The sequence below is a fragment of the Sinocyclocheilus anshuiensis genome, unplaced genomic scaffold (genome assembly GCF_001515605.1).
Source record: "Sinocyclocheilus anshuiensis isolate Anshui unplaced genomic scaffold, SAMN03320099.WGS_v1.1 scaffold492, whole genome shotgun sequence".
NCBI lineage: Eukaryota > Metazoa > Chordata > Actinopteri > Cypriniformes > Cyprinidae > Sinocyclocheilus > Sinocyclocheilus anshuiensis.
In genome coordinates this window covers 1,480,804-1,508,410 of record NW_015558605.1, presented here as the reverse complement: position 1 = coordinate 1,508,410, position 27,607 = coordinate 1,480,804, and the positions used below count along the sequence as shown (strand labels likewise).

Sequence of the window (27,607 nt, the reverse complement as noted above, 5' to 3'; positions counted from 1 at the left end):
AAATATAGACATAATAAATAATCATAATGTCATATACAATTTGCCATTTAGAAAAGTTTTAAAAATGCTAAATTATTAAGATAAAAATGGGACAAATAATTACATAATAATGTAGTCGTAATTTAAGCAAATTAATAATAAAAAAAATACAAACATAAATAATAAAAATTCATCCCATCCAGGTAACAGCTGCAGAAAAAAAAAAGACTAATAATAATTAATAATTATGAATGATCAAATTAAAAATAACAATATTATTGTTTTTTGCTGCAAGTTTACATACTTGAGCATATTTTCTCATGGTTTATTGTTGAGCTATGAGTTCCTCACTGATTATTTGTGTCCTTGTAATTTAAACTACTAAGTCAGTACTAACAGTAGCTGTTAGCTTATGTTCAGTTTGCATGCTGCTGCTCTTCTTCTAGTCACAATTGTACTCTTTCCTCTCTTGATTAAAGGTGAATGGTTGCCAGATATCACAAAGAGCAAGACAAACCCCTTAAAAATGCAGTATAATAAGCAGATACTATGAACAAAGTTAAACAATATATAACAGCTAGTGTTAATAGTATCCTGCAAAATTAAAAGGAAGTACATGTAACTTATTATGAATAGAATATTTCAATGTAAAATATTTAGATCTTATAAACTGATTGAAGTAAAACAATAACATGAGATTTAAAAAATAATTCAGAAACGCCTTATTTAAAGTTAAATTGCACCTTCATGTTGCATTTAATATCAGTCAGTTGGGGGCAGTTAATCTAAAAGTTGAGTGTGTTTTTACTGTAAAAACAATTGACCAAATAAAAAAAAAAATCAAACAAGGTTTCATTTCTAAAGTATTTGAGTTTATTTATTATATAAAGCCTTTTTGCTGATTTAAAAAATAACTACATATATAAGTAACTGTATCGTGAAATATATCGTTAACATGAAATAAAATTAGTCATACCGTGAAATAGAATTTTACCTCTACCGTGCGCTCTTGTCTCGTGTCTTCCTTGAATTGCTTTGTCGTGTTTGGTGTAGTATGCGTCTCGCGAGTTTTCATTGCTGTTATGTTCTGTGTGAGCACATGGCTTTGTTTTGTTTCTATGTGCCATGTGCTCCCATGTCTATTGTGTAACCCCGCCCATCTTGTTACCCGATTATTGCTTTCGTTGTTCCACCTGTTACCCCTTCATTACCCTCCTTATTTGGTTCCCAATTTATTCTCCTAATGTTTTCTGTCCTGTGCTAGTCCATCGTCTAATGTTCTCTTGTTTTGCCCTGCAGTTTAGTTTTCCCCCTTGGGGTGTTGTTTTTTTATTTAAGTTTTTTATCTTATTATTTAATAAAGCCCATTGCAAATTCTGCATTTGAGTCCTCGCTTCATCTTTACTACAAACCTGACATATACGCCTTGAGACTGTTCAATGGATTCCATCCATGTCTTTCTTTCTGCCTCTGTATTTTTAGACATGGAGTCTTTAGCATATATGAGCTCCTGAAGGATAATCAATTACATTCTCTGAACATGTCATGCCCTTATTTCTTGCCCCTGTATTTAGGGTCCTTATAAGAGTGTGTTCCAACCAGTTTTAAATAGTTAGGTTCTAAGCACACTACCGTCCTCTCACACACAGTCAAATATATAATAGTAGATAATAGAATAATTTCTTATGATATCATTCTAGTTATTATATTTAATCAAGATTAATGAATATATTCCACATTCTATCTATTTACAAAATTATTAATCCATTGAGATGGAAATGGATATGGTGTAGTTTGCAGTGTTTGAGAAATACATTAATCAATGGTCTGTATGGATTTCACATTATTTTGCCAAAGTTCTATGCCTTTTAATAAGATGGATAGCATGAAAGCAGACACTTACTGTACAGATTTTTTTAACAGGCTAAATCTGAGTGGCAACTTTTTGAGAGATTCGACAAACTCCGCATAAACTGGAAATTGAAACCGCTTGTATCCACCATCATTCTGAAGTCCTGGCCAAGAGATGACAAAGGAACCTATCTGAAGGATGAGCAAGTGCTTCTCAAACATCTTCTGGGCTGGACAGCAGCTAAGAATATCTTTCAGCTTCATGGTATTATATGGATTCCCTCTGCATTGTGCAAAGCAATCCTATGTTAAATCTCATCACTCTGAGACAGAATGGGTTTTTAAAGAAGTATATATAATGTTTAAGCATATGCACTTTTTTGTACTCTGTAGGTGCTGATGAAAACCTGATCAGTCAGCTTTCTGAAGAAGCTAAAGAGAAATTTACCATGGCAATATCATCATTCACAAATATTTTAAACCAACTTGTATCAGGAAAAATAAAAATTAAGCTACTCAACCACATCCTGGAAAACAAGAGTGCTTTCTTTGACTTGCTTAATTTAGGTAAAATACTTTTATATATAAAATGTCTTCCTTTTACATACTGTAATTTGAGGAGTCATGACCTTACTGTTTCTTCCAGATTGTTTTTGTGACAATGAACAATACAGGGACACCAAAGCCATGAACAGGCTTCTTGAATGTAGACAAGAGGAGGTGAAGGCTATATATCATGAGAAATCACTGGTGGATGCTCTCATTACAGTGTGCCGCAATCTACAGAAGCATCCGAGGGGTATAAGCTTTATTTTGAACAGCTGACAATAAAAGATTGCTTTTATAAAGAGATTTTAATACTACATTTCTATTGTACAGTTGATTTTGAAGGGTTGGAAGACAAACGCCGTAATGACATTGATGAGACGGACCTGGACAAGTTTGTGGATGTCCATTTATTAAATCAGATTCCCTCTGCAGTAAGAGTAGTCAACTACTTTGAGCTTGAAGATGATGTTCGATCTATGGCAGAGGTCCTAAATACCTTCAAAGACGGCTACATCTTCAGAATGTGTTGGATGAATGAGGCAACAAAGTTTGCTCAAGATTATGGAGCAGTTTCTTCAGAAGGCAATTCGGTTATCACACTCAAAAAGCTTCACAGTGACATATTTACACCATGCTACAATGCCTACAAAAACATATACACAGGGCTTAAAGATGGCAGCATCACTTTTGAAAATATTGATGTGACATTCAGAGCCTACAAGGGAAAATATGAAGAACTGGCAGCAGAAGTTGCAATCTTATGCAGACTGGATCACAGTGATGACCGACGTTGGGTCCAGACAAGAGTCCATCAGATTGAGCAGTACCATGAGCTTTATCTGGCAATACAGTCAGCTGAGGTGGTCATGATGGTCAAAGAGACGCTTTGCCTACAAGGAGACTTTCAAGTCTTGGAGAAGTTGCTTAATACTGTAAGTCATCATATTTTTCCATCATAAGTACATTTTTATCATAGATAAATAAGGAACATGCTTAACCCACAAGGCTGTCTTTCTTTCAGAGACACGTGGATTTTAAAAAGGAGCGTCTTGACAGCATTGATGATGATTTGGTGCAGGCAAAAATTGTGCTTGTGGAAATCACAGAATCCCGCAGACTGTGCCTTCAGGAGCTCAGCCGCAGAAAGAATTTTGTCACGTGGGTAAAAGAGGTGCTTCAAGGTAAGTAAATGTGTGTTTGAACTGGTATTCATATTGAATGTGATTTTATCATTTTTATGCTCTTTTGTAAGCAAATGTTATTCCTTTTTATCACTTCAGACATCAATGAGTTGAAAGTATTTGTGGATTTGGCTTCCATCTCTGCCGGAGAAAATGATATGGAAGTGGATCGTGTGGCCTGTTTTCATGATGCAGTTCTTGGCTACTCCTCAATGCTCTATGATTTGAAGCCAGATGCTGACTTCAAGCTTTTTAAAGAGACGCTGAAGAATCTATGGAAGGCGCTTGACAATGACCACAACCTCCCAAAGAAACTGGTGAGAGAATCTGCCTTAACAACCAGAAAAAGAAAGCAGGATTTCTCACATTATTGTTCATCAACATTTTCTCTGATTTCAGAGTGACTCTGCAAGACACTTAGAATGGTTGAAGACAGTCAAGGATAGTCATGGGTCAGTGGAGACCTCATCTCTGTCTCTGGCATCAGCTATCAACATGAACGGCGTCTACGTTATTAGTGCACAAAATCAAAAGGTTTGTAATTACTACATTACTTACACTGATGACGCACAACGAAATTTTGAAATACTCATGACATTTTTTTTGTGCTGTCAAATCGATTTATCGTAATTAATAGCATCCAGAATAAAAGTTAGTTTATACATATATGTGTGTATTGTGTATACTTAAAAGTTATAAATAAATGCACACACACATATATATATAAGAAATACATATATATATATTGCTATAGCTCCCTTTCTTTTAGGCTTTTTAGCCTGTCCTTTGTTGGCATTATACTGGAATTGGTAAATGAGCAAAATCAGTGTTGCGCATGAATGAAATGAACCCCCCACCCCCTTGAATGCATTCCCCCCCATTTTTAAGGGCAATTGCAACTGTGCAAAAGTTATATTTATTTACTATTACTACTAAAATATTTATTTACTGATAGGTATTTACACTGCAATTACAGTTTTATAAACAATGTTATGAGATTAGTGTTTTAAATGTAATTTTTTTTTTAAATATAGAAATATGAAATATTGTAAAAAATGAAAAACCTGTAAGTGGTGGCAAGCCTTAATAAGTGCGTGACAGAATAATTTATTCACTGATTTGTTCAAACTCTAGTGTTCTGCTTTGTTTGAAATTATTTTAGTTGGTGAAACAGTCAAAATTAACAATGCTGCGTTTAAAAATATTAAATTAATTATTTATTGAACTTTACATGAATATTAAATTTGCAGTCATGCTAATAGTCAAGAAAATAGCACTTTTGCTTATGTAATATTGTTTACCTATATCATATAAGATAATTTAAAAGACTCATATAGAGTAAATTCATATCTTAAATTTAATTTGGGGGGCATTTCTATAAATTTTTGGTGGCATTTCCGTCCTTGCATGATGCTAATTTTCGTCAATGTCAGACTAGCTTATTTATTAAGCTAAAAGGTGTAGTTCACCCAAAAATGAAAATAAGCCCATGATTTACTCGCCCTCAAGGCATCCTAGGTATTTATGATTTTCTTATTTCAGAAGAATACATAGGGTTTGTATGGGTGCTTGAATTCCTTGAAAATGCTTGAATTTTAATGTAGTGTTTTCAAGGTTTGAAAAGTGCTTGGATTTTGGTTAAAGTGCTTGAAAACGACAATAAAAATGATGGTTAAAACGAGAACTAAATACTTGAGTAGCCTGTAAAGTCTGTTATTTTCATGGAAGAGTCTGTGCTTTCGAGCCATATAAAAGGTAAACAAAAATGCTTCTGGTCAGTTAAACTAAATCTTTTAAGACTGTCATAATTAAAGTAAAATGTGAAAATAAATTAAAGGTATTTATTGCGGCATACGTTTAGAAATGCTCACAATGCATCAACGATTTATTTGTGTGCGTTTTCCCCTCAGCGTTATAACAAATCACCAACGTTTGTGTTGAGTGCATGTGTGCAATGGCCATGCAGAGGCATTTAGATTAGACTCACCACACCAGGAAAAATCAGTGAAACGGTACAGTTGTGTTCAGTTCATGCGCTCACTGAATGCATTCTGCACTCTCTCAAATACTGTCATCATAAACAACATGATGCATTACATCGTGCAGATACGATGTAAACAAGAAATTCATTTTGCGGTTTAGACAGTGAGCTTGTGCTAGATTGAAACGTTTGTTGCTCGTTTTCTGTATGTTTTAATCGCAAATTGAATAACCATTTTGTTTTTCATAGCCTACTACTAAAATAACCCATGTGAAGAAAGTCATGAATATGACATGTCGTTTCCTCCCACACAAAAACGTAATCGACATTAATCGTCATTGTCACATCAACTTGTATAAAATTTAAGGACATAAAAAACTTAAATGCCTTAAACGGTACAAGAAAAGACTTCTATTATAATTTCAAGAGGTCTAAAATTTCAGGACGGAAAGACAAGAATCATGATATTGTCAGGGGAAAACACGGATTCAATTGCAGGTTCAACTCAAAAGTTTATTAAAGTCTCAAACACAAAACACGGCTAGGGCAGAAGGCCAGGTGCCGTAATCCAGGGTGGAGGATGTAGACAGGAAGAGGGGGGCAGTCCAACCGAGCATCCAGACACTCCACAAGGCAGAGAGGGAAAGGCGTGGAGAGATCAGCGCACAGAGTCCCAGCGTCAGTGCTGATGCAACATCAGAGTGGGGAGAGAACAGCACACAGAGTCCCAGCGTCAGTGCTGACGCAACGTCAGAGTGGGGAGAGAACAGTGCACAGAGTCCCAGCATCAGTTCTGACGCTACGTCAGAGTGGGGAGTTCCCTGTTGAGCATGCAGAGAAGGGCCGGGGTACAGAAGCCTAATACACGGCTCAGGTAACGCCAGGGCAGGAACTGAGGAACAGAGATCTGGAGAAATGAGAGGCAAAAAAGGGGGAGCAAGAAAATAAGTCAAAACAGCAGGGACTAAACTGCACTTGGAGACTAGGAAAAACACAACAGGACACAGCACGACTAAACCAAAAGTAGGTCACGAGCGAAGTGTAGCGTGTACACACAACAACGGTCTGACACAAGACTACACATGAGGGGAAATTAGGGACAAACTAGTCACAGGTGTGACAGCAGCTAACGTAGTAATAAGATAATGATGGGAAGGGGAACCGCTGAGGCAACGAGCACATGGCGAACTGTCAAAACAAGACAAGACAAGACCAACAACCTGCCGATCAGACCGAAGTCATGACAGTACCTCCCCTCCCAGGAACGCCACCTGGCGCACCCAGGAGGGACTCACCTCGTCGCAGACGGAAGAACCAACAGGATTAAGAGGGGACTGAAACACAGGCTTAACCCTGGACACATGAAAAACAGGGTGAACCCGACGAAGCATGTGAGGAAGCTTGAGCCGCACTGCCACCGGATTCAGAACCTTTGTGATGCGATATGGCCCAATGAACCTGGGTGCCAGCTTACGAGAAGGCACCCGGAGAGGCAGGTCCTTGGTGGAAAGCCATACCTTCTGACCACACACGTACTGAGGAGCAGGAGTCCTGTGACGATCAGCCGCTGCTTTGGTCCGTCTGGAAGTCCGGGCCAAGACCTCCTTAGCCCTCCTCCAGGTGCGACGGCACCGACGGACGAAGACCAAGGCAGACGGGACCGCAGCTTCGGGTTCCTGAGCAGGGAAAAGAGGTGGTTGATAACCCATGGAACATTGAAAGGGAGACATACCTGTGGACGCTACAGGAAGGGAATTGTGGGAATATTCGACCCACGGTAGCTGCTGACTCCAGGAGTTCGGACTATGTGATGCCAGGCAGCGGAGAGCTCTCTCGAGATCCTGGTTGGCTGTCTCGGATTGCCCATTGGTCTGAGGGTGAAAACCAGAAGACAGACTCGTTGAGGCCCCGATCTGTCTACAGAACTCTTTCCAAAACCGGGAAACAAATTGTGGTTCTCTGTCAGAGACCACATCCACCGGAAGACCGTGAATCCGGAAGACGTGGTCCACCACGTCTCCTTGGCAGAGGGGAGTTTGGGCAAGGGAATAAAATGGGCTGCTTTGGAGAAGCGATCCACCACGTCAGGATCACGGTGTTGCCTCTCGATGGGGGAAGGCCAGAGACAAAATCAAGGGCCAGGTGTGACCAAGGACGAGAGGGAATGGGCAAAGGCTGCAACAGACCAACAGGAGACTGGTTAGAAGTCTTATTCTGAGCACTCACCGAGCAAGCCAACACAAACTGCCTGACGTCCTGGGCCATGGATGGCCACCAAAATCGCTGACGGATGGCGGCCAGCGATCTCCGAAACCCTGGATGACAGGTTACCCTGGATTTGTGACCCCACCGGAGAACCTCAGGACGCAGCGCAGCCTGGACAAACAACCGACCCTCCGGACATCCCCTCGGGACCTCTCCCCCCCGCATGGCCTCCCTTACCCACTGCTCGACATCCCAAGAGAGGGATCCCACCACCCCCTTGGGGAGAATGGTGTCGGGAGCCCCATCCCTCCCAGGACCCTCGAACAGACGAGAAAGGGCATCCGGCTTAGTGTTCTTGGAACGCGGCCGATACAAGAGGGAGAAGTTAAACCCCCCAAAGAAGAGTGCCCAGCTGGCCGGCCGGGAATTCAACCTCTTGGCCGAATGGATGTACTCCAAGTTCTTGTGATCCGTCCAGACCAAGAAGGGCCACGCTGCTCCCTCCAACCAATGGCGCCACTCCCCCAGAGCCAGCCTGACTGCCAGCAGCTCCCTGTTACCTATGTCATCATTTCGTTCAGCAGGGTTCAGGCGGTGAGAGAAAAAGGCACAGGGGTGCACCTTCCCATCCCTGGGGGACCGTTGGGACAGAATCGCACCTACCCCAACCTCTGAGGCATCAACCTCAGCAATGAATTGCCATTCAGGATCTGGAAAACAAAGAACATTAGCAGAGATGAAATGAGACTTAAGAACATCAAAGGCCTCCTGAGCCTGAGAATTCCATCTGAATGATACCTTGGGTTAGGTGAGTGCCGTTAAGGGTGCAGCAACCAGGCTAAAGTTCCGGATAAATCGCCTGTAGAAGTTGGCAAACCCCAAGAACCACTGCAATGCCTTCTGAGAGTCAGGGGTTGGCCACTCGGCTATGGCTCTTACCTGAGCAGGATCAGCTTTGATCCCCTCCACTGAAATGATATGCCGCAAGAACTAAACTGATTTGGCGTGGAAAACACACTTCTCCGCCTTGACATAAAGCTGGTTCTCCAGCAGCCGTTGTAGCACCTGACGAACATGTTGAGTGTTTACCTGCAAGGAGGAAGAGAAGATGAGGATATCATTGAGGTACACAAAGACAAATCTGTTTACCATGTACACATAATTGATCAGGGCCTGGAAGACAGCTGGGGCATTAGTAAGCCCAAAGGGTAAGACCCGGTATTCAAAGTGTCCCGTAGGGGTATTGAAGGTTGTCTTCCACTCATCCCCCTCACGAATATGGACCAAATGGTAGGCATTACGGCGGTCTAATTTAGTGAAGACCTTGGCTTCCTGTAACAATTCAAAAGCAGATGACATCAGAGGCAGAGGATACCTGTTTCTTATGGTGATGTCATTAAGACCCCGATAATCAATGCAAGGTCGAAGGGAGCCATCCTTCTTCACGAAGAAGAACCCAGCTCCAGCAGGTGAGGAAGAGGGACTGATGAGGCCGGCATTTAAGGATTCCTTAATATACTTGTTAATGGCCTCTCTTTCAGGACCAGACAAGGAATACAGACGCCCTTTAGGTGGAGAAGTACCTGGGTGGAGGTCGATGGCACAGTCATATGGCCGGTGAGGAGGTAAGGACATGGCCCGGGACTTACTGAAGACCTGGCAAAGATCGTGGTACTCCGCCGGGACTCCGGAGAGATCAGCTTTCTCTACCTGAAACACAGAAAACAAAGAGCCAGGAGACAAGGCAGCACCCAAACATGAAGCAAGACAGGACTGACTCCAAGATAACACGGAGTTCCCTGACCAATCCACGTGAGGGTTGTGCTGCACCAACCACGGGTGCCCCAGGACAACAGGAGCACCCAGGGAATCAAGGAGGTACAGCTCAGTTACCTCACAGTGATTGCCAGAGACCACTAGACTTACTGAAGGAGTGGAGTGAGTGATGGAGGAGAGGAGAAGGCCATTGAGGGAATGGACAGAGATAGGAGAAGGGAGAGGAATGGCAGGAATGCCCCACTATGCCGCAATAAAAATGTCCAAGAAATTGCCTTCAGCTCCTGAATCAACAAGAGCAGAACAGGAGTGGATGGTGTCCTTGTACTGAACAGAAACGGGAGCAGGGTACGAAACTTGGGGAGTTGAGACACGGAGAGGCACCCATCAGGATCCCCCGGCTTGCTGATGGGCCCTGGCTTTTAAAGGGCACCGGCTGACTTTGTGTCTGGGCTTCCCGCAATACAGGTAGAGACCTCGAACCAGTCGAGCCTGCTTCTCCTTGGCTGTGAGACAAAGACGCCCCACCTGCATGGGCTCAGAGTCACCTACAGGAGGTGAGGAGGTAAGTACTGAACTGGGAGCCCCCTCGTCCAATGTCCAGGAGGGTCGTGCATTCCCTTGCTGACAGTGACGCTGAAGACGCCCCTCCACACGGATCGTGTGTGACAATTTCATCTTGAATCTCATGGTCTAGCCCCTCCCGAAACCTCGCATGCAAGGCAGCTTCATTCCAGTCGCAGGCGGCCGCCAGTGTTCTAAACTGGATGGAATAGTCAGTGATTGGGCGACCACCCTGATTCAACCGCACCAGCTGAGAGGCTGCCTCGTCACCCTGAGCAGACCGGTCAAACAGCTTAATCATTTCGGCTCGGAAATCCTCAAACGTGGCACAGAATGGGGCACGAGCATCCCACACAGCAGCGGAAAATGACCAAATGTAGCAAGTGATCTGCTGGCCAAAGCCTCCCGCTGGAGTTCCTGTATTTGGACATTGAGATCTGCTACTTGGGCTGTCAGGCACTCAACCTCCCTTGAAGCGGCAGTTAACTGACTGGAATGCTGTCCCAGAAGAATGCCTTGCTGACTTACCGCGACTCTGACTTGGTCTGCACCTGCTGAATCCATTTCTGGTCAGACCGTTCTGTCAGGGAAAAACACAGATTCAATTGCAGGTTCAACTCAAAAGTTTATTAAAGTCTGAAACACGGCTAGGGCAGAAGGCCAGGAGCCGTAATCCAGGGTGGAGGATGTAGACAGGAAGAGGGGGGCAGTCCAAACGAGCATCCAGACACTCCACAAGGCAGAGAGGGAAAGGCGTGGAGAGATCAGCGCACAGAATCCCGCCGTCAGTGCTGACACAATGTCAGAGTGGGGAGAGAACAGCGCACAGAGTCCCAGCATCAGTGCTGACGCAACGTCAGCGTGGGGAGTTCCCTGTTGAGCACGCAGAGAAGGGCCGGGGTACAGAAGCCTAATACACGGCTCAGGTAACACCAGGGCAGGAACTGAGGAACAGAGATCTGGAGAAATGAGAGGCAAAAAAGGGGGAGCAAGAAAGGAAGTCAAAACAGCAGGGATTAAACTGTACTTGGAGCCTAGGAAAAACACAACAGGACACAGCACGACTAAACCAAAAGTAGGTCACGAGCGAAGTGTAGCATGTACACACAACAACGGTCTGACACATGACTACACATGAGGGGAATTAAAATAGAGGGAGAAATTAGGGACTAACTAGTCACAGGTGTGACGGCAGCTAACGTAGTAATAAGATAATGATGGGGAGGGGAACCGCTGTGGCAACGAGCACATGGCAAACTCTCAAAACAAAACCCACGTGCTCCCGACAACAACCACAAACACAGACCAGACAAGACAATACCAACAACCTACCGATCAGACCGAAGTCATGACAGATATGGCTTAATGTAATGATTAACTTCATAAGGGTATGATTTCATTGAATAAACAAACAAAGTCAAAACGTGGCGCAGGTGTTTTGATATGAAATTATCTCTGAAAGGAACAGCCTGCCCTCAGAAGTTTTGATGGCATTTTCATTTCATCTTGCCTATGTGTAATGTCTGATAATGTAGCGTTAACGAGCACAGCTCTGCTTTTTGTACAGTCGTTACCAGGCAAACAGTTGTTGTTCCGTTCCAAATGCGCCACCTGCTGGCAACCTGCTGGCAATTTGCTATTTTTGTTCAGAACAAATAAAAGGTGCCTTCAATAATCCAAACGATTAACAAAGCAAGATGTGTGTGTGTTTTAAATTAAGATAATCATTTATAGTTTTGACTAATCCCTTTTCTTAAAAAATAGTTTAAAGACTAAAATGTGAGGTTTATTACTATATAAAACTTTTTGTATTTGTGAAAAACCAGTTTTTGAACTGCAAATCATGTTTTTTACTGTCATTTTATGGTACCAGTCATTAATGTATTACCATCATAGACATTGCCGTACCCCACTCATACAATATTCAATTTATTTGTGCAGGTCTTAAAAAGCCTTAAATTGTATTTTTTTAAATCCTGCAGATACCCTGTAAATTCTTTCTTTTTTTACATTTTGTAATTTATATACTGTATGTTGGCTATTTATATTAGGCAATGCAATCCAGACAGGTGGTTTTTAATAGAACAATAACATCTGATTTAAAGTGAAGAACGTGAAGTATGTATGGAAACATGTATTTTTCCACAGTTGTAAAGTACTGGAAAAGCTTGAAAATGCACCTTGAAAGTGCTTGAATTTTACTTTGGAAAAGGTGTAAGAACCCTGAATACAGTTGGAGTTATATAAACAAATGTCCTGGCTCTTCCAAGCTTTATAATGGCAGTGGGTTTTTTGTTCAACAGTCCAAAAGAAGTCCAATAAAGCGCATCCATCCATAATAAAAAGTGCCTCACACGGCTCCGGGGGGTAAATAAAGGTGTCCTGTAGCGAATAAATGCATTTTTGTATGAAAAATGTCTATATTTAAAACATTATAAACACTTTTCTCTAACTTTGGCTAACTGTTGTGCGCGAAAGCCGTTCCGGGCAGATGACATAGGACGTATGCGTCGTGAATGCACCGGTGAGAAGTGACGAACACGGAAACGCAGAGGACAGAGCAAAACAAAACACCGGTCATGAATTAGAAGTGCAAAACGAGGATTTGTACAAAAAAATGTCGGAGGATTTCAATATAAGCCAAGAGGAGACATTACATTATCGCCTAAAAAAACTCTTAAAACTACATTCCGGTTGAAGCTCTGTTATCACTTGAATATTACACTCTTCTCAGTCAGACTAATTTGTCAACTTGTTTGATCAAGTCTTTGAACTAAATCAACTCAAAAGAGTGATTCATTTGCGAATGGGTCATTGCTCATGCCCTAGAAAAAAAAAGAGACAGTGCGCTTGGAATGAACTATGCGTTTATTGACTTGTATTATGTTATAATTAATAAACAAGAGGAAGATCACCCAGTGTAACAAAGTATCAGTACAGATTTATTGTTAATACTTATTTTAGTTTTAATCATTTTAGTTTTAATAGTAAACCTCTAATAGCATATTTCAGCTACATAAAAATATCAGATATTGAATAACGAAGGACTGCATAACATGTTGAAATACATGCTATTTTATTAGCAAATGATTAAATGTAAATTTAAAAAATGTTTAATTGTAACATATTTAAGCATACAAATATTTTGTAAATCCATGTATTGAACTGGCTACCACTTTTAATTCTCTGATGCAAAGTAAACCACCTTTATGTTATGATAATATAGCATATGATTCAATTATATAAATAATGCTTATACATAAAACAATAATACATTAGTACAATGCATATTTTTAGTTCTGTCAATTCTGTTAAAATACTATATTTGATGCAGATAATACTTTGGAAATATCAACCCTTGAATATTGCTTTTTTTTCAGTTATGCTTGGAAGATATTCTGAAGTTACATATTATGGAAGAGCACGATGAGGGCTGTGAGACACGGATTTATTCTTTTGAAGACCTCAGGGAACTTCAGAATAAATTAATGCTAATGTCGGGCAAAGGAGATCAGGGCCAGCGTGAAGTCAATCGATTTGCAGAGGTGACTTTACAACTTTTATCTGTTTTATTCCGCTCTCTTTCACCATGGTTGTTGTAATTGTACCTGAACTTCTTTCCTGTTTCCAGGTCTTTGCCAGTGTACAGAGGTTGGCCTGTGCATTTATTGATTTGTTTTTTGCTGGAAATCCATTGTTCAGACACTGGAAGGCAAAGGTCAACTGTAATAGTAAAGAAGAATGCATCATTATGGACCTCGATTTAGGAAGTGTTGTTAGTGTCATGATTGAAGGTGATGTCACAGAACAGTTGCCAGAAGTCTGTCGGAAAATGGAGAGCTGTTTATGCTTCTGGAAGGCTTTTATGGATAAGCAGAGATCTCAGCATTATTATTTAAACTATTTCACTTCAGAACAGGTGGTCTGCCTGTGCAGTCAGCTCACCCAGAAAAACGACACTGAATTGAAAGATCAAGTTCTTATGATGCTCTCCTTTATCAAACCTAATTGCTCCTTTTCAGATGTGACACAAGCTTGGCACAGGCTTCAGTATGAAGTAATTAAGAAGGACCTTAGGCAAAATGATGACTTAGAATTTCAAACGTTTGCAGAAGTTCCCAGCATGATTAAACATGATTTGAATACTGATGAGCCATGTGCATTGTTTGACAACTTGGCACGTCAGCTGAGGCATGCTAATGGGTCAGAAAAGCTAGATGTTATTTGGAATGCTTACATGCGAGACATGAACAACTTCCTGCCAGACTGCCTTGACGTCAGAAGCCTTGGATATCTTCTTGAAATTTTAGCCAACAGCCCCAGTCAATATGAGAGTGATTCCAAACAGGATGAGAAAACAAGTAATATTCAGAGAGAACTGCCAAATGGAATGGCTACTGGAAAACCAAATCTGATAATCTGCCCTTCTGAAGAAATTCTAATAACATGTATTTCAATTTACATGAGAAGCAGAAAAGAACCTCTACCAACCTATGATGAAGTACTTCTCTGCAGTGGTTCCACTCCATATGAAGAAGTGGAGCTTTTCCTTAGGCGTTGTCTCTCTGATGGCTATCGGGGAAAGAAAATATACACAATGCTCTATGTGGACCAACTTACCTATGAAGTGAGCTACAAAGTGGAGCAGTTTTTTCACCAGCAAAATGCACAAAGCAGAAATGATTACAGACTGGTGTTAGTCTGCAGCTCTAATAAGGAACATGCATACCTTCCCTCTGCTTTTAGTCAGTTTAGATTGCACTTGGTTCCCCAAGAACCAATGATCAGTATTCAGCAATACCTTGTTAGGCATTTTACAGTACCAGCTGACATATCCAGTGCTGCTGCTGTGTTCAAAGACAGACAGTTTGTGGGAGTTGTATTCTCTGAAAGGTCAGGAGTCGGTGAGTATAAATTCAATATAATGGTTTTAAGTTAGTTTTCAGATTCAGAATTCTTATTAGTTGACCAAATAAACCAAATATTGGGTCCAAATAGACCAAATATTTCTGTGTATGAATCTAAATATTTTTGCACTGCAATTTGTCAAATAAGCTAAATCTCTGTTGTGTGTTCTAGGGAAATCACTTTACATTAAACGAATGCATGAGAAATTAAAAAAGATCACCGATAAGCCTACGCAGCTGAAGTGCATCAGGTTAACTGAGCCAAGAGTTGATGAAAATATCATCCTTAAGTCCTTGCTCAACAACTTCAAGAAACGGAAACTTTCAGTTTATCATTTTGACATCACCACCATGGTAGCTACCTGTATTTACTGTTTTTGATCAATGTGATGAACAAATGGAATGACATTTTGTTGCTGTTTTTCATTATTGTTTCTGTACTTACAGGTGAAGACAGGACTTCATGAATTTCTGTTTAGGCTATTGATTCTTGGTTACCTCATAGACTCAGAAGGAAATATGTGGAAAAGGAATAATGAGCACCTGTATGTAATTGAGATACTAAGACCAGATTGCAGCACATCACAACGTGACAGAAAAACTGTAAGTAAATATAAATTACTTAATTAAATCATTTAGGATTTTTTGCATGCAAATTCCTTGATGAATCTATTTGCCTTTTTATGATAGGGTGCTTTCATGGATGTGTTTCCAAGTGTTTACTGCCGTCCACCTAAAGAGGTCCTTGAGCTAGAAATGAGAATCCAGGAAGATCCATCATTAGTAGAGGGTGATGATCCCCTCATGGATGACCAAGAGTTCCAAAGTGAGGCCTACCAGCGGCCCTATCAGTACCTGCAACGTTTCTACAATGGTATTAATTTGGATACCTTCAGGTACCAAGGAGTTGAGGGCACTCATGTTGAATGCCTTCAGATGTTGTTTGTGTACTGCGGCATCGTAGACCCCTCTTGGGCAGAGTTGCGGAATTTTGCTTGGTTCCTAAACTTACAACTTAGGGATTGTGAGAACTCAGTTTTCTGCGATGTTTCTGTTATAGGTGACATTTTGTTGGGATTTAAAAAATTTGTTGTTGATTTCATGATTCTCATGGCAAAGGATTTTGCCACTCCTTCACTTAGCATCTCTGACCAGAGTCCAGGAAGACCACAAAATGACCTTTCTTCAGCCAATGAAGAGGATCTGGCTCCCTTTAGGATAAGAAAACGATGGGAGTCAGAACCACATCCATATATTTTCTTCAATGATGACCATGAGTCCATGACATTCATTGGCTTTCATCTTCAGCCAAATGCACAGAAAAGGATTGATGCTATTGATCCATTAACAAAAAGAGTGATCAAGCAGAACATCATGAACAGAGAGCTCTATGAGGGCCTCAAACTACAGAGAGTTCCTTTTAATATTGATTTTGACCAGCTTCCACGACATGAGAAAATTGAGAGACTTTCCAGAGTGTTGGGAATACAGTCTCCCACTGACCCAGATGAAACATATGAGCTTACCACAGACAACATGTTGAAAATTCTGGCAATTCACATGCGCTTTCGCTGCGGGATTCCCGTTATAATCATGGGTGAGACAGGATGTGGGAAGACCAGACTAATCAAATTCCTTTGTGAGGTGCACAGAGGTGGAATTGCCCCTGACAATATAAAATTAGTCAAGGTTCATGGGGGGACAAGTTCAGACATGATTTACACCAAAGTGAGAGAAGCAGAGGACATGGCGTTAAGAAACAAGCAGAACTTAGAAGTTTTGTTTTTTGATGAAGCAAACACAACGGAGGCCATTAGCAGCATTAAGGAAGTCCTCTGTGACAACACTGCTATGGGACAGAATTTGACAGATGACACTGGCTTGCAAATCATTGCCGCTTGCAACCCATACAGAAAACACACAGACATAATGATCAAGAGATTGGAGTCAGCTGGTTTGGGATACAGAGTTCGTGCTGAGGAAACAGATGAAAAACTTGGATCCATTCCACTTCGCCAGCTTGTGTACAGAGTGCATGCTTTACCACCTAGCATGATTCCACTAGTGTGGGACTTTGGACAACTCAATGACCATACTGAGAAAATGTACATCAAGCAAATAGTTGAAAGGGTATTTCAAACCCATTCCATTGATTCAAACTGCATCACAACCATTACAGATGTTCTGTCAGCCTCACAGATGTATATGCGAACAAGACAGGATGAATGTAGTTTTGTGAGTCTGAGGGACGTAGAGCGTTGCATGCAAGTTTTTGTCTGGTTCTACATAAACCACAAAATGTTACTCAAAGAGCTTGGCGAGTTTGAGAGTGGAAAAATAAATGATCAACATCAGAGGGATACTAAAATAACAAACCCAATTCTATGGTCATTAATTATGGCTGTTGGTGTCTGTTACCATGCCTGCTTGGAGGATAAACAGAAATACAGAGAAAACATTTGCAGACACCTTCCAGAGACCTACAGCCCAATGAAAGTGATGCAGGAGATCTCAGTTATTCAGGATCTTTTCCTGAGTGGAGTTCCATTGGGTGAAACTATTGCCCGAAACAATGCCTTGAAGGAAAATGTCTTCATGATGGTTATTTGCATTGAACTGAGAATACCTCTCTTTTTGGTTGGAAAACCTGGAAGCTCTAAGTCTTTGTCAAAAACTCTAGTTGCAGATGGCATGCAAGGCCAAGCAGCTCATTCGGATTTGTTTAAAAAGCTAAAGCAAATTCATCTTGTATCCTTCCAGTGCAGTCCTCACTCTACACCAGATGGGATCATCAATACATTCAAGCAGTCTGCCCGTTTTCAGAAAGACAAGAATCTATCAGAGTATGTCTCGGTAGTAGTGCTAGATGAGATAGGCTTGGCTGAAGATTCCCAGAAAATGCCCCTGAAAACTTTACATCCTTTGTTGGAAGAGGGATGCATAGATGACCAGCCAGAACCGCACAAGAAGGTTGGATTCATCGGTATTTCTAACTGGGCTTTGGATCCAGCCAAGATGAATAGAGGGATATTTGTTTCACGTAGTGATCCTGATGAAAGGGAATTGATTAAGACTGCTGAAGGAATATGTTCCTCGAATCCCATGATCCTTGAGAGGGTAAGAGAGTACTTTCAGCCATTCGCCTGCGCTTACCTGAACATCTGTAACGAACAAGGCAGAGGTTTCTTTGGTTTGCGAGACTATTACAGCTTGATAAAGATGATATTTGCTGTTGCCCAAGCTTCAGAACAGAGGAAGAAGCCTAGTGCAGAACAGATTGTGAAAGCTGTGCTGAGGAACTTCAGTGGCAAGGATAATGTGGATGCTGTTGCAGTTTTCACCAGCAGACTAAATATCAAACCCAAACTTGAGAATGTCAGTACCATTGAGCTTGTAAGAGAGAACATCACAGCCATTGGTCAAGATGAGGAATGCAGATACCTGCTGGTTCTGACCAAAAACTATGCAGCCCTTCAAATTCTTCAGCATATGTTTTTTTCAGACCTGTGCCAACCAGAGATTATCTTTGGTTCAAGCTTTCCAAAAGACCAGGAGTATACTCAGATATGCCGCAACATTAACCGTGTGAAGATCTGTATGGAAACTGGTCAAACCATTGTGCTTCTGAACCTGCAGAACTTGTACGAAAGTTTGTATGATGCTCTTAACCAATATTATGTTTGGCTTGGAGGTCAGAAATATGTGGATTTGGGGCTTGGAACTCACAGAGTCAAATGCAGAGTGCACAGAGATTTCAGGCTCATTGTGATTGAGGAGAAGGATGTTGTATACAAGCAGTTTCCCATTCCATTGATCAACAGGTTGGAGAAACATTATCTTGACATCAATACCATACTAAAAAGTGAGCAAAAGGACCTTGCTGAGAAGCTGAAGCAGTGGGTTGCATGCTTCATTGCAGCTAAAAGCAATCACTCAATTGCTCCCCAAGCATGCTGCTACCGTCCTGCTGATGCTTTCATTGGCTACCACTCAGACACCTGTGCCTCTGTTGTCCTGCAAGTTACAGAGCAGCTCAAAGGGCAAATTTCAGATGATTCGAAGAAGATTTTAGATGAGGCTAAATTGATCCTTTTGAACTGTGCTACACCAGATGCAGTGGTTAGGCTAGACTGCACTCCCTTCTCCAAAGTAGAAACTGAGCACTTGTCAAGGGTGTACTTTGAAGACCAGAAGCATAGCTCACTTGCTGACTTCATCCTTTCTCAAATACAGCAAGCAGGGCCTAGCCATGCCTTTTTCACAGAGGTAAACATATTGTATTTTTTTTTAATTTGAGTATTTAACATTGATGTCTTTGCAAATTGTGCACAAAGTTGTTTCTTGCTATCTTTTTTTTATCCTGTAGGTAACTACATTCTCAAGGCTTCTGACCGCAACAGAAACTGAACAGCTACAGGACATAGTTCAAAACATTGAGCTCCTCTCATTACAGCAGTTTGACATGGAAAACTCATTCCTCAAGACAATCAGGTATTGTGCTCAAAACATCACATCATATTACAACAACAAAAGCATATTTATTATTAATTTAATTACATTTTCTGTGTACAGGAATTATTTGGAAAACACCACTGGAGATAAGATACTTATCATCCAAACCAATTTTGACGAAAGCACCCAAAGTTTAAATTTCATTGCATCTGCTAAGTAAGTTAAATGTGTTTAGTGGCCCAATTTACTTGTTCACTTCTTTACTTGTTAAATCCAATGAAATCAGCATTATTTTATATATTTCCAGATATTCTTCTCTCAATGAAATCAACAAATTCAGGGAAGAGTCCAATGGAAAGATTTTTGTGTACTTCATCACTAAGCTACCCAGAACGGATGGTGGAACTTCCTATATTGGATTTCATGGTGGTAAGACAACTGATTATTTGCATCACTGACCAACATTATGTTTGCTTTAGACAAAATCTCAATAAAGATTAATCTTTTAAGGCCCTTGGAGGTCAGTCCACATTGATGACCTGAGGACATCGAAAGACATTATCTCTGATATAAAAGCCTTGCAGTGTCTGACCATCAGCCAGTTGTTTGAAGATAAAGCAGAGAAAACAGATGAGCCTGAAGGTGATGTTGATTTATTTTCAGAATATTGAGAGTTGTCTTTAAAGGAGTGATCAGTGTTCTCAAAAATTTTTTTATTGTTTGCAGCTATGGAGGTTGGAGACATGCATACAGAAGAAGAAAAGATGGAACTCGAAGACAATACTGTGGGTCGCAACCTCAACAAACGCAATATATTTTAAGTATATTTTTGATACTGTTGTCACCCTGTTGAGTTTAATAAGCTTTAGAATATAATTCTGTTTCTGATGCTCTATAGGGCTGGGAGAATGTTTTAGACACCAACGTGTTGGTTCGTAGCTGTGTTCAGAGTGCAGTTGGCATGCTAAGAGATCAGACAGAGGCAGGTACCCGTAGCACCAAGAGAGTAGAAATTCTTCTAATGCTCTTGGATGACAATGAGAGTCTACAAGGTGAAACTTATCACTCTTTCTGTTAGTTTTTTTTTATAGTCTTGATTTGCCAACTTACATGTGGTCACTGAAATTTACATATTTATGTTACCCAGCTGAATTTATCAAAGCTTTAAAGAAACGGCTTCATTCTCTATTGATGGCTCACGATCAAAACACAATCTCTGGCAAGAGTTGGGTCTCCAAGGAAGCACTAAATATTGATGCATTGCAAGAGGGTGGGACTTTTAGGTAAGTGTATGAGAGAAGCTGTAATGTGCATAAAGGTCTTGAATTGTATCTTTGTGAAACTATACCATATACTTAAAACAACTCTACTTGTTCATTTCTGTATTTTAGACATGCTCTTTGGAGACGAGTTCAAGCAGTAGTAACTCCATTTTTGGCACAACTTGTTTCAATTATTGACCGTGACTGCAATCTAGACCTCTTGCTGGATAGAAACTTTGATGAATCCTTGAGGAAATTGTGGCTGGAAATTTTTGGAGATGTCAAGTTACTGAATGTTCCTTACACAAGCCTAGACAACAAGTGTGTAATTATTTGATTTCAAGATGAATTGTGTAAGCCTTTGGGCCCAAAACACATTCATGCTTCTAGCTACAAGCTTGATTTTTGATCATTCCACAATGTGTAGAAGTTCACAATGCAATGCAAATCTGCATAAATTTATTGGCTTTAAAGTAATGTTGTTGTAACTAAAAAAAGAAACATTTGGTCTTTAACAGCTCAGAGAAGACAATCTTGGTTCAAAACTACATTGCAGTTGACAGCAATGTGGGTTGCACCATGCCTTTCAGCTGGAGAATTAAAGATTATCTAGAGGAACTCTGGGTACATGCTTTTCAGCAAGAAGGTATATTTACTTAACTGCTATCTTTGCTGTTTGTTGTTGTTGTTTCAGCAATCACACTTAAATCAGTGTGGTTTGTTCTCTTGTGACTTGTGACAGTTATTGCTGCTTTTTAGAGCAGACGGGCCCGACTTATTTATGCCCCTAGGGCTGGGCATTGGGCCTGTTTTAGGCTTCTACTCATTTTTATATTTTAGGCATCCATCAATTATGGTGATGAAAAAGATTTGTCGCGCTGGTGAAAACAACACGAGACCGTGCTACCGCGACTGTCAAAACCGGCTCGGACGGTGTTTCCCCACCAGCAGCAGTGGCAGCGAGCGTGCCGTCAATGCAGCTGGAAGAGTTTCATGTTCAAACGCATGCAGTAGGCTAAAGCTTGCCGCAAAGCCCCAGCAAAAGTAATTAGAAAAAAGTTGACGATGCTGACTCGCCATCTCCTCATTGGACATGCCTTTAGAGAGAAATGCATCTTTACAGATTACATAATGAAAGAGTTTTTTAGATGTGAATTATTTTGTTTTAAAATAGTAATTTAAAGTTTTCTATTAATATATTTATCATGTCTGTGAGGCAAGTATTCGCTGAGTTTCAGTTCATCATTGTGAAGCGCGCTCCTGCTCAAGACAGAGACGGCAGAAAGCGCATCCTGTTTGTTTTCTTTATTTTACAAAAGCACGTTTTGTTGATCTTGCAAGTGCACACAAATAAAAGTAGACCCTTTACAGTTCTGAATGATATATTACTCTAATCTTTATGAGCACAAATGACGGCGTATTTTAAGTTGTTTCCACTGTTAATAAGAAAAAATGCAAGTGATCGCGCTGGCTCCTTCATGTCCTGCAAAGCACGCTTTAGCTTCCACTCTCCACACAAACGATTGCATATGTGCCTAATAGCGCACTTTTATTTAGGTTAAATAAGCTTGAAGTGTTTTTTATCTATAGATTTTATTTTAGGCAAGTCGTGATAATTTGAGAAGGCTAAATTGATCAAACATATGATCAACTCACTGTCTGTCGCTGGTCGCTCAGTCGTTACTTTAAAAAAGAAAAACTTGAATTTAACAAAAAAAAAAACAAGTTTCAAACATATTTCTAAATGAACTTAATAAAAAAACTAAAAGAAATATAACCACTTTGCCATTAAAAACAAAACTGAACTATTTTAATGGCTGCAACAGCAGCTGTATAATGGGGAAGAGAGAGAAAAAAATACACGGGCTCCAGTCGGACTCGGGCCAAGAATTACGATAAGTTCTTGGTCAAGGGTTGGTTTAGGGCCTGAACTTCTTGGGCTAGGGCCTATATTTGAGGCCCGTGCAGGCCTCTACCGTTTTTTTGTTTTTTAACAGTTCTAGGAAAAACAAACAATAAATGTCCATGCATTTCTTCAACACGACACTCTCTAGATCAATTTGAAGAGTTTTTTTGGAAGATCCCCTTGGGCAGGTACATCTCTGAAGCAACCCAAGAGATGCAGATGGAATTTTTCCACAGGTATCTCCAGGATTTCATCTCCATGACCATGAAGATAACATCAGTGGTGAATCTTGAGGTGAGAGTCAGAATCTTTCAGAGATACATTTCTATACATCATCTGCATGTCCAAGCACATATACCTGTTCATGTGTTGATATGTTTTTATATCTGTTTTTACCTTTTAGCTCTTATGTGGTGCCCTTACTTGTGGTGTAAATGAGCTTAAGGGTAGTCAGGAAATCCATGAGAGTGAAGTTATTTCTCTGCCGTGGGTTCATGCTGCCTACCATCGCTTCAAGAACCGAATACAGAACCTCAACAGGATGATCAGTATAGAGCCTCAGATTGCTCAGAGGCTTCTAGATAACACATGTGCCAGAGAAGGAACAGAACTGGTAAGTGCTTGCATAATTTGTATTACATGGATCGGATGTGTATGTTTTACTTTGGTTACTTCTCTCTGACAGTCTTTCTGTTTCACAGGTGTTAGATGTGTATGCTGCAGTGGCCTGTATTGAATGCCTGGAGCTCCAGGCTCTAGATAAAGATGTTCAAAGTCTGGCCTGGCTTAGACGTGTTAAAAAGCTACAGGTGCCGATTGAGCTGGTCTGCTGTGAGGAGAGCCTACGCCACTATGGAGAGAAAAGCAAACGGATTGTCACTCACATCCAGTGAGCTATGAGCTCTAAAATATATTGTCCTATGGGAAACGTTATTTGTACATGTTCTTTGTATGTTGTGTTACATTCCTACATGATAGCACCTACAGTTTTGGAAAAGAAGCCATTCTTCAGTCTGTTTGTGTTGGAATTGGCTTTATACCTCTTTAGATACTGTAAATCAGTGGTTATCGACCTTTTTGATTCCAAATTCCCCCATTAGCTACAACAATTTTCATTTTAATAGGTTGACTGACCTATTAATCACTACCTATAAATACATGTAAAAGCCCCCTTTCCCTGGTAGAGAGCCAGTGCTTTATATTGTATTGCACTGATATAATTATTTACAGTTCAGTTAATGAAGAAGCAGGTCATCTAAATACATTTTCTTTACTTTAGACATGGCTGGCGTCGCATATACTCTCTGGCCTTGTTTGTGCAGCACATGCTACTGGGTGTCGAGGATGTGCATTCGAACCTCAGGCCACTGGTTCTTGACCACACACGACGCCTAGCACAAGTGAGTCAGCTTTCAGTCCTTACTTGAAAATAGCTTCTTAAACAATTTCATTTCTGCTTATCAATACTCGTCTCTTCGCTGAAGGTCCTGGAGCAGGACTCGGACCTCAAAACCAAGCAGCCGTTTGAGGCAGTGGTCACCATACTCAAAGCTTGCAAAGAGGAAGCATCTCAGAGCATTTTTAGGTAAGGTTCGTTATTAGTTATACTTTCAGAGGGTTTAGTAAGAGGCTACTATTGAATATTGGTGATTTGTCCCCAGGTTTGGCAGTCAGCTTTGTCCAGTGTGCATGGGAGATCCGCAGGACCCTTTGAGTCTGCCCTGTGACCACATCTACTGCCTGACCTGTATCAAACAGTGGCTGGTGCTTGGTCAGATGCTCTGTCCTCTGTGTCGCCTTGAAGTGCCTGATGACTTTGAGCTCAAGGCCTCTGAGACAATACAGTAAATCGACTAATTGTCTGAGCTTAATAGTTGTGCTTTATCTCTCTGTTTGCCTCTGTCAGTCTAAAAGATGATGTGCTTATTTTGGTCTTCAGGGGTCTGATCCATCAAAATGCATTGTTCAGAAAGCGATGCAATGCTTTCTTCATTGATCTGGTGTCCACCATGTGCTTCAAGGACAGCACTCCTCCCAGCATGGACATCATCCAACATCTGTTGTCCCTCCTGATGGTAGAGGCCCGCTCGCTCCCTCAGATTAGAGGTACGTCTGTCTGTAAGGTATATGTGTGGAGGACTAGAAACGGATTAGAATAAATTAAACGACCAGAACGTTGTTCCTCATCCTCGCAGGGCAAGACCGCAAGTTCTTGACTAAGGCTTTTTCTCCCTTTGATGACTCTGTGGATAAAAATCCAGTGGTGCGTTCAGTGGTGCTGAAACTCCTGCTCAAGTACAGGTGAGTGCAGGGCTTTTAACAGCTCGCAGCACACTCCTCTTACACATCGTAATAGTTTTTGTCTTATCCTCTTTTAGCTTTGATGATGTGAAGCACTATCTTCAGCAGCATCTGACAGAAGTTGAGCAAAGCAACATCATTCAGGAGACTGATAAAACCGAGCTTTATTCCTTGTACATAAATAGTTTGGAGGTGTGTATATCAACTCATGTTCACTCACCGTGTATTACTGCTTATATTTAGTAGTTTGTAATTATGATTTTTTTTTTGATGATATAACTTTGCATGTGAGGCCCTCTGTCTTTGTGGAGGGGGATTCTGAATCAAAACAAGCTGGGAGTCTACTGTTTCTACAGTAACAAACGTCCTACTGCATTATACATGTAACCATAATTTAACAAGCAGAATAATACAGCATCATACATCGTCAAGTCAGCTGTCACTTTATTTTGACATTTTTAGGAATGTTACATTTCATAAATTCAGGTCTATAGGGGGTATATATCATTTAGATTTTAGATCATGTCTCAGATGGGTCATTTCAGTTTAGAGTCAGAATCACATGCATACAGCTATTCTAGAGTTAAATCTACTCTAGATCTACTGTAGCTGCAGGCTATATACATTTTGAAGAAGAATTTTGAAGCCACAAATTAAAGTTAGTCCATTTAGCTGCAACAGTGCCACATCCAGCTGCATGTCCCCCGACTGTAGTGTCTTACTGACAGTGTTCACAGCAAACAGAATATCATACCGTATGACTATAGACATAAGGAATTCAAAGCTTTGCAGGGAATTAGCTTTTTTAATTTTAGGGTCACTATAGTCCTCTGCCACTTAAAGCAAAGCATCTCTAATATCACTTGTTTGATAGCATATTGCTTTTAAACTGTCTACGTGACCTTGTTTCGGACAGAGGTTTAATAGGGAGAGACAGGACTTTCACTTTAAGTATTTCCCATCGTTAAGGAGAGCCTGCAAATATAGAAACATTTTTTTTGCCATATCTCCCAGTGTGAAATTCAGGTTGTGGCAACTGCATGGCACAAAAAAAGTCTGGGGATTGAGATGTAGAATATGGATTAGAAATAAGAAATGTTGATGTTTTCATGTTTGCCCCATTGTATTCTTGGCCCTGACAGTCGTTTATGTTTAGTCCAAGAGCATCTAGTTCAGCTTCGAGTGCATTTAATAGTTTGGTCGTGTACTGGGATGAAATCGATGAAGTGTTCTTCTGTATTCAGCTCTGAAGATGTCCTATCGACAAAACAAAGAATCAAGAAGCACAGAAAAGTATTTTGCTCTCTTTGTGTCATTCACAGTAGTGTTTTTGACATTTGTGGTCAGACATTCTGAATTTCATGCCATAGATAATGTGCATCCTTATTTCTTATGCATCTGACTTGCATAGTCAGGGATCAAATTTGACAACATCATTATGGGCATCATTAGCAAGGTTTGTCCAGTTTACAACAAAAGCAAAATATAGAATCTGTTTTCTTCAGATATACAAGCCATCATTGGAAAAGTGTATTTTTGAGAAATTATCGGGACTTCATCTTCCAGACCAGTCCCTAATAAGTTGTAGTAGAAAACGAGGTAGGCTAAATTGATAGTGTGATGGTTTAATTGAACTAAAATGTCAGATTAGAAATATCTGTTAGTCACCACAGCCATCGTGATCTTCATCTTGTTGTGGTCCAGTAGTATTGCTAGTCACAGGGATGCTGTGGGTTATGCTAGTTTTCGCAATTTTAGCATTTTCAAAAGCGCTAACGTTAACAAACTTATCCAGCGATCCTCTCCATGATTTGTGAAATTCTTCCTTTTCTCACCAGCCAACTCATGCCTACGCAAGCAGTTGTGCTCTATGAGGCTGACATTTCTTCTTCCTCATTGAATGAGTAGATAGATGGAGTGAGCACGCAATAGAGCAAGCACAAAGCATCGAAATTCAAAATTATAAAATATATATATAATAAAAATAACGAGTTGTTAGGTTTTTTTTACGGGAACTTGATTATGCATAATAGAACTGAGACAGCAGGAATTTTATTTAGTTGATATTTTTGTAAAAAATTGTACATAAACTACAGTATTGCAGGCCAGGAGTGAGGCCCTGTGCAGTTGCACACTTGGCATAGTCCTTGCAGCGGTTCTGCTTTCTGTATTTTTACTGCAGAAATGGCACGCTAATCAAAGGCTGGTTTATACAGGTTAGTGCTGTCTTTTCTAATGAAGCTGGACATTTGTCTTATGTATGAGCTATAATTGGTCACTAACACTTTAAGGACCTATTCTCACTAAAAACTAGTTGCTTATTTTCATGCATATTACTAGTATATTTGCTGTTTATTAGTACTTATAAAGCACATATTAATGCCTTATTCTGCATGAGGATATTTTAGATCCCTTAATGCACATCATACCTAAACTTAACAACTACCTTAAGCAGCTAATTAGGAGTTTATTGAGGAAAAACTCTTAGTTAATAGTGAATATGTGTTCCTTATTCTAAAGGGTTACTAGATTCCATCTCTGCACTTTTTGGGCTTCTCTAAGCCAACTTCATAAGGTGCGTCCTGGGCTGCTTTTAAAGAAGTTTTGGAGAATTTTCAGTGTTTTCTGAAAATTTTTATATATTTTTTTCTCTTCACCATGCACTTGAATTTACCTCTTTTAATAATGATAAT

General features: G+C 40.5%; 2 protein-coding genes across 2 annotated transcripts in view; both read left to right on the top strand.

Moving 5' to 3' along the window:
• LOC107680187 (gastrula zinc finger protein XlCGF57.1-like) overlaps positions 1 to 27,607 on the top strand; it is a 964,523-nt gene that overhangs the window by 51,386 nt on the left and 885,530 nt on the right. The window lies entirely within an intron of this gene.
• Positions 1 to 27,607, top strand: part of LOC107680181 (E3 ubiquitin-protein ligase rnf213-alpha-like) — a 100,144-nt gene that overhangs the window by 34,168 nt on the left and 38,369 nt on the right. The window contains exons 16-45 of the mRNA XM_016475966.1: positions 1,903 to 2,095; positions 2,224 to 2,397; positions 2,477 to 2,629; positions 2,710 to 3,311; positions 3,401 to 3,560; positions 3,660 to 3,877; positions 3,960 to 4,094; positions 13,467 to 13,631; positions 13,718 to 14,990; positions 15,166 to 15,347; positions 15,441 to 15,596; positions 15,684 to 19,259; positions 19,360 to 19,484; positions 19,566 to 19,661; positions 19,753 to 19,874; positions 19,956 to 20,087; positions 20,172 to 20,230; positions 20,344 to 20,497; positions 20,593 to 20,728; positions 20,837 to 21,028; positions 21,226 to 21,353; positions 22,762 to 22,907; positions 23,017 to 23,226; positions 23,315 to 23,502; positions 23,893 to 24,013; positions 24,098 to 24,198; positions 24,275 to 24,457; positions 24,553 to 24,719; positions 24,809 to 24,914; positions 24,992 to 25,106. Of these exons, the coding sequence (XP_016331452.1) occupies positions 1,903 to 2,095; positions 2,224 to 2,397; positions 2,477 to 2,629; positions 2,710 to 3,311; positions 3,401 to 3,560; positions 3,660 to 3,877; positions 3,960 to 4,094; positions 13,467 to 13,631; positions 13,718 to 14,990; positions 15,166 to 15,347; positions 15,441 to 15,596; positions 15,684 to 19,259; positions 19,360 to 19,484; positions 19,566 to 19,661; positions 19,753 to 19,874; positions 19,956 to 20,087; positions 20,172 to 20,230; positions 20,344 to 20,497; positions 20,593 to 20,728; positions 20,837 to 21,028; positions 21,226 to 21,353; positions 22,762 to 22,907; positions 23,017 to 23,226; positions 23,315 to 23,502; positions 23,893 to 24,013; positions 24,098 to 24,198; positions 24,275 to 24,457; positions 24,553 to 24,719; positions 24,809 to 24,914; positions 24,992 to 25,106 (9,468 nt within the window). The remainder of the gene's footprint in view (positions 1 to 1,902; positions 2,096 to 2,223; positions 2,398 to 2,476; positions 2,630 to 2,709; positions 3,312 to 3,400; positions 3,561 to 3,659; positions 3,878 to 3,959; positions 4,095 to 13,466; positions 13,632 to 13,717; positions 14,991 to 15,165; positions 15,348 to 15,440; positions 15,597 to 15,683; positions 19,260 to 19,359; positions 19,485 to 19,565; positions 19,662 to 19,752; positions 19,875 to 19,955; positions 20,088 to 20,171; positions 20,231 to 20,343; positions 20,498 to 20,592; positions 20,729 to 20,836; positions 21,029 to 21,225; positions 21,354 to 22,761; positions 22,908 to 23,016; positions 23,227 to 23,314; positions 23,503 to 23,892; positions 24,014 to 24,097; positions 24,199 to 24,274; positions 24,458 to 24,552; positions 24,720 to 24,808; positions 24,915 to 24,991; positions 25,107 to 27,607) is intronic.